The sequence below is a fragment of the Adiantum capillus-veneris genome, chromosome 26, assembly GCF_014529385.1.
Source record: "Adiantum capillus-veneris isolate H3 chromosome 26, ASM1452938v2, whole genome shotgun sequence".
In the NCBI taxonomy this organism is placed as follows: Eukaryota; Viridiplantae; Streptophyta; class Polypodiopsida; order Polypodiales; family Pteridaceae; genus Adiantum; species Adiantum capillus-veneris.
The window spans coordinates 130,394,213-130,399,041 of NC_140956.1; the positions used below are offsets into that span (position 1 = coordinate 130,394,213).

At 42.2% G+C, this 4,829-nt stretch overlaps 1 protein-coding gene across 2 annotated transcripts; it reads left to right on the forward strand.

The window, feature by feature from the left end:
- Positions 1 to 402: 402 nt before the first annotated feature.
- Positions 403 to 2,419, forward strand: LOC147424206 (remorin-like). Of its 2 annotated transcripts, none has more exons than XM_086501818.1 (4): positions 403 to 755; positions 1,126 to 1,213; positions 1,285 to 1,393; positions 1,974 to 2,419. In XM_086501818.1, exons 1-4 carry the CDS (start codon positions 458 to 460, stop codon positions 2,172 to 2,174), a joined length of 696 nt encoding a protein of 231 aa, XP_086357944.1. In that variant the 5' UTR covers positions 403 to 457; the 3' UTR covers positions 2,175 to 2,419. The 2 variants fall into 2 exon arrangements, with proteins under 2 accessions (XP_086357944.1, XP_086357945.1); XM_086501819.1 differs by having other exon boundaries at positions 417 to 755; positions 1,312 to 1,393; positions 1,974 to 2,413.
- The last annotated feature ends 2,410 nt before the right edge of the window (positions 2,420 to 4,829 follow it).

Genomic DNA, 4,829 nt, shown 5'->3' on the forward strand with positions numbered 1-4,829 from the left:
AACTAGTAACTATACACTCAAGGACAAAGATCTAAGATCTATACTAGATGAATAGGGATAGTCACGATTCATCTTTGGTAAAGTAAGGTGGACTTTGCAATTTTGTGACGATAGTTTGACTAAGACAAAGGCTAATGTAGTTCTTGAAACTTTTTTATCGTTCTAAGAATGCACTAAGTCGTTCAAAGGGAAGGCCTCGTGATTTTATCACTTGTTAACGTTGTGGGGACAATCTTGAGAGAGAGAGAGAGAGAGAGAGAGAGAGAGAGAGAGAGAGAGAGAGAGAGAGAGAGAGAAAAGAAGAAGAGTGTTTTACGTCGTAGGAAACTATCCCAAGAGAGATGTGGTTAGTAGGTGAAGGGGGGGTTCGACCCTTACTACAACGATTAAATTAGGAATAGCCTCATAGGTACTTTGAAGAAGGAAAAACAGAATCGTAAAGTCCAAAGGATGCAAGATGCAAGTGAGAGCAATCAGCTCCAACACTCTCCTCCTTTTCTCCGCCTCGGTAGCTACAAATACTGTGGAGAGAGAGATTGAGAGAGAGAGAGAGAGAGAGAGAGAGAGAGAGGGGGAGCGGGGGCGGATGGAGGGGGCAGCTAGGCCTAGTGAGGAAAGAACGCCAACTGAATCATCAGAACTGAAGGCGGTGGTGTTGGTGAACAATGAAGCGAGCAGTAGCAGCAGCTTAGGGCTTGCAGCAGACGAGATCAAAGCCGATGACGACGCATCCAAAAGCAAACAGTTCGATAGAGGTCTCTCTCTCTCTCTCTCTCTCTCTCTCTCTCTCTCTCTCTCTCTCTCTCAAGAAGTTTTGGACAAATTCTCACATTACTTACCTCAACATCATGAGCTTCTGTGGATGCGTCGTCATGGGGGGGCCGCCGGGCCCCCAATCGTACCTAGCAAGGCATGCGGTGCCTTCCTCACAGAAGCTCATGATGTTATTCATTGTATGAAGAACACTGGAAAAGACTCCGCTTTCCTACATGAGAAAATTTCTAAATCTTCTTGTGGATCTCTCACAATGAAAAAACTTCTGTTTTTCTCTCAATGAACACGTCTTGAGTTCGACACTCGTGGGCTCCCTCTCTCATACATTTTTACCCACAATTCTATTTGCAGAGGTGATGCTAGCTAAGCTCAATCAAGACAAGGTGAGCTCGGTCATCATGGCTTGGGAAAGCAACTTGAAAGCAAAATCTCTACATAGGTATTATCGCTCTCTCTCGTGCTTTGCTTTGTTTTGACCATAGCTTGATTTCTAATCCTAATGGCACTCAGCATTATGCATGCCTCTTTGCTCCTCAGGCGAGACCTTCAAATTGCAAAGATAGAGGCACGAGAAAAAGCTAAGAAAGCAAGGGCAGAGGCCCATCTTCAACAACAAGAGGCATGTCTCACTCTCAAACTTGTAGCCATCTTATGAATTATCCACAACATAATGATGTGTTTGTTGGTAATCACAAAAGAACAATTCTTGCTCAACCATGATACATGGCTAATGTTTGACGGGGAAAATTTCGCTCTGCCCACTCAATTGGGTCCTCCCTATATCGAGCAAGGGCATTGCTACATACAGATGAGACAACTATCAGTAGTAGGAAATCTATGGGACCATGTGTGACTAGAGCGCGTGCAATGAATCCTCAATTTGCCACCATTAGTTAGCCTTTAATTGTCAAATTTTTAATGCCCATGGAAGGGAGCTAGGAGCACCCATTGGTCAAAATCATGACAATTATGTCATTTGCACATGAAAAATGCATTCAATTTATTTGTGATAAAGTAAATGGGGTATGTGTCTAAATTTGCACCTTTTTTTGTGAATTAATGAAGAGATAATTTTGGTAGTGGGTAAAGTAACTATGGAAACTTAATATAGTTATACTTGAGCTAACACTAAGTGATATGTGTGACCATCTACAAAGGTGTAATCACAAGCAACTAACTGCCACTATCTTGCATGGCAGGAAAAGCTAGAGAAGAAAAGAGCAGCCTATGTAGAGAGAATACAAAATGAAATATCAAAAATTGGTATGAGAGCCAAGGAGGAGCGGGCACATGTGGATGCTAGCTTTGGAGAAGAGACTCTCCGAGTTGAGGAGATAGCTCAAAGGTATCGATCATTCGGAAGGTTGCCCAAAAAATACTCTAGCTGCTTTAGAGCTTAACGAACACACACACACACACACACACACACACACACATTTATACAGGCATTTGATGCCTCTATAAGTATAACTTCTTGATTTATTTTAGCTTATATCACCTCACAAATGCTTAGGGATGTGGTGGAAAAGCACTCTTGTAAATTCTTTTGTTCTAGTATAAGAAAGCAATCAAAAGCCCATCTCTTTTCATTTTATAAGCACTTCCATGAACCATTATAACAATTTTGAGGCATTTTGAAGGGCTTCATAAGAAAATGAATTTCTTTATATATAAAAGGTTCTTAGATTTTAAAGTATTTAGAAGGGCCTCATGAGAAAATGAGTTTTCTTATGTAGAAGAGGTTCTAAATAGATGCTTACATTTACTACACATATTAAATAAGCCAAACGATAATTCTAAGCGGTGAATTTGACATCATGTACATCAATTTTTTTTTACTTTCCAAATTTCAATAAGCACTGACGTTAGTTGAATAAGTTTTTGGCTTGCTATGGCAAAAGCCTTGGTATTTGGTTGGTCTTTTGTCATACCCAAAGGGCAAAGGCCATAGAAATGTCTTCTCTTTTTCCTTAAATAAAAATAGGCTTTATTTTTTTAAGAATAACAAGTAATGAAATCACGAGGCATACCATTGAAGAGAATCACTTGAGCATTATTAATGGTACCTAAGAGTTGAGTCGCGCTAGGTGCTAGCAGGGTTATGAGGGTTTATTGAAAGAAATTGAATGATGAAAAGAAAAGGCTCTTGTGTTGGTCATCCTGTGTGGATAGCTCTTGTCATCCTATGTGGATAGCGTCATCTTGTGTGGAAAAATGGGTTTCTTCATGTATTACATATCCAAGGGGAGGATTGAAAGGTGGACATGGGAACTCCTTCTACACCTAGTGCAATCTTTGAAGTGACAGATAATATGTATGTGTGTTTAGCTACTATGAAAGACACTTTGAGATGAGAGCCGCTGGATATTATATGTACTCCTCCTTTTCTATATATGAGTTATGCTATGCTGTAAAGGTATTGCATTGTACATTTTTGTATATTGAGTATTGTAAGGTGTGAAACTCTCTCTCTCTCTCTCTCTCTCTCTCTCTCTCTCTCTCTCTCTCTCTCGTGTAGCTATGGATGAAGAAGCCTTCAAACCTCCTTGAGCTTAGTTGCACCCACCACCCGATCCCAACACAATGAAAGCCGACACGTGAAGCTTGTGAAATCTTCTATGGTAGGGAAAACTTAAGGCTGCTGACTCACTAGGTTGGCCGTGCACTGTGTCATCGTAGTTTGATTATATTTTTTTAAAAGGGAAATTAAGGGCCTCGGGGATTCCCCTTAAAACAAAGCCAAAGGGGAGGAAAATAGAGGGGATCCATGTGGAAGCCTCCCTTAGGGAGCTTTTCTCTCTCTCTCTCTCTCTCTCTCTCTCTCTCTCTCTCTCTCTCTCTCTCTCTCTCAATCGTGGTCACCAATTCTCTCCCTTCTGTGAATATCAAAGGTCTTCTCCGTCAAACTAAATGGGTTTTCTGAACGTTTAAGATTAGGAGAGTTACAAAGTTCTCCATCTCCGACGTATCTAGAGCCCCTCTATGAAGAATTTCATGGTGGGAGTAGATGTCACAAAAGTTGTATGTCTTGTGACTTTGTACCTGCACAAGTGGTCCGGCCATCCAACACAGGGGGCACATTCATGAGAAGGGTAGGGGAGGAGCTAGTGTCATGCACAAGGCTTGGCCGAAGATGAAACCTCACACTCCAGCAGGATGATGCTATTGGTGCGCAAGGAAGAGATGTTGATGTTGGGGAGTGGATACCATTTACACAAACGTGATCTGATTTTAATTGTTTTAAGGGCAACAACTTTCAAATTTATATTTATTATATAAATAAGATGAGTCTCCTTTCCAAGATTTAATCCATGGTCCCTTTGTAATGAGTAGTTTCTATCTCTTCTAGCCAATAAAAAAACTCTACATTTTTGAAAAACTAACCTCTCCCTTTTTCATTAGCAAAAAGAGGAGGCATCACTAAGGCCCCACCCCTTTGGGGCAGACCAAAAACTTACAATTGGCTACACCAAAGCAATGATAGTAAATATGCCCCCATCACAACCTCTAATAATTTGCGAGTTTGTGATTATGTGATACACTAATACTTGCATGCTGCCATGTGGGGGGGCATTATCTCTCAGCCCCGCCCTGCTCAAGCCAAACAGCCCCGCCCTACAGATGCCCAGGTCTGTCCCATCCATGCCCTAGATCAAACGTATGCAACCGCTGTCGCTTCAGTCGCTCCTGCAACTTCGGCCGTTTCTACAACTTCGGCAAGTTCCAGCCACTCGGTCGCCTCGCGTAGCATTGTTGTGTTGTGATCAGCCCGAGGGCGGTACAACCATGCCAATGTTGTGCTCTACCTGTGGGCTGCTTGGAGTTGGATGCCCTATTTAACTTCGACTTCGACTTCTACTTGAAAAGACACCAAGATGGTGTCACACAGGTTCACACAGAGACGAGCTTCAAGGGGGAAGGGGGGGTGGGTGGGGGGGGTTATACTGTTCCCACAACACTTAAGGCTTATCCGATCGACATTGTCTCTTGGATCAACGACACGGATAGGTGTGTACCACTTGGCCAATGCATCCTCACTTTCAAAAACAAAGAAG

Coding starts and splice junctions, on each gene's coding strand:
- LOC147424206 (XM_086501818.1), top strand. CDS start 458: ATGCAAGTGAGAGCAATCAGCTCCAACACTCTCCTCCTTTTCTCCGCC. Junction 756..1,125: donor AAGCAAACAGTTCGATAGAG/GTCTCTCTCTCT, acceptor TTCTATTTGCAG/AGGTGATGCTAGCTAAGCTC. Junction 1,214..1,284: donor AAAGCAAAATCTCTACATAG/GTATTATCGCTC, acceptor AATGGCACTCAG/CATTATGCATGCCTCTTTGC.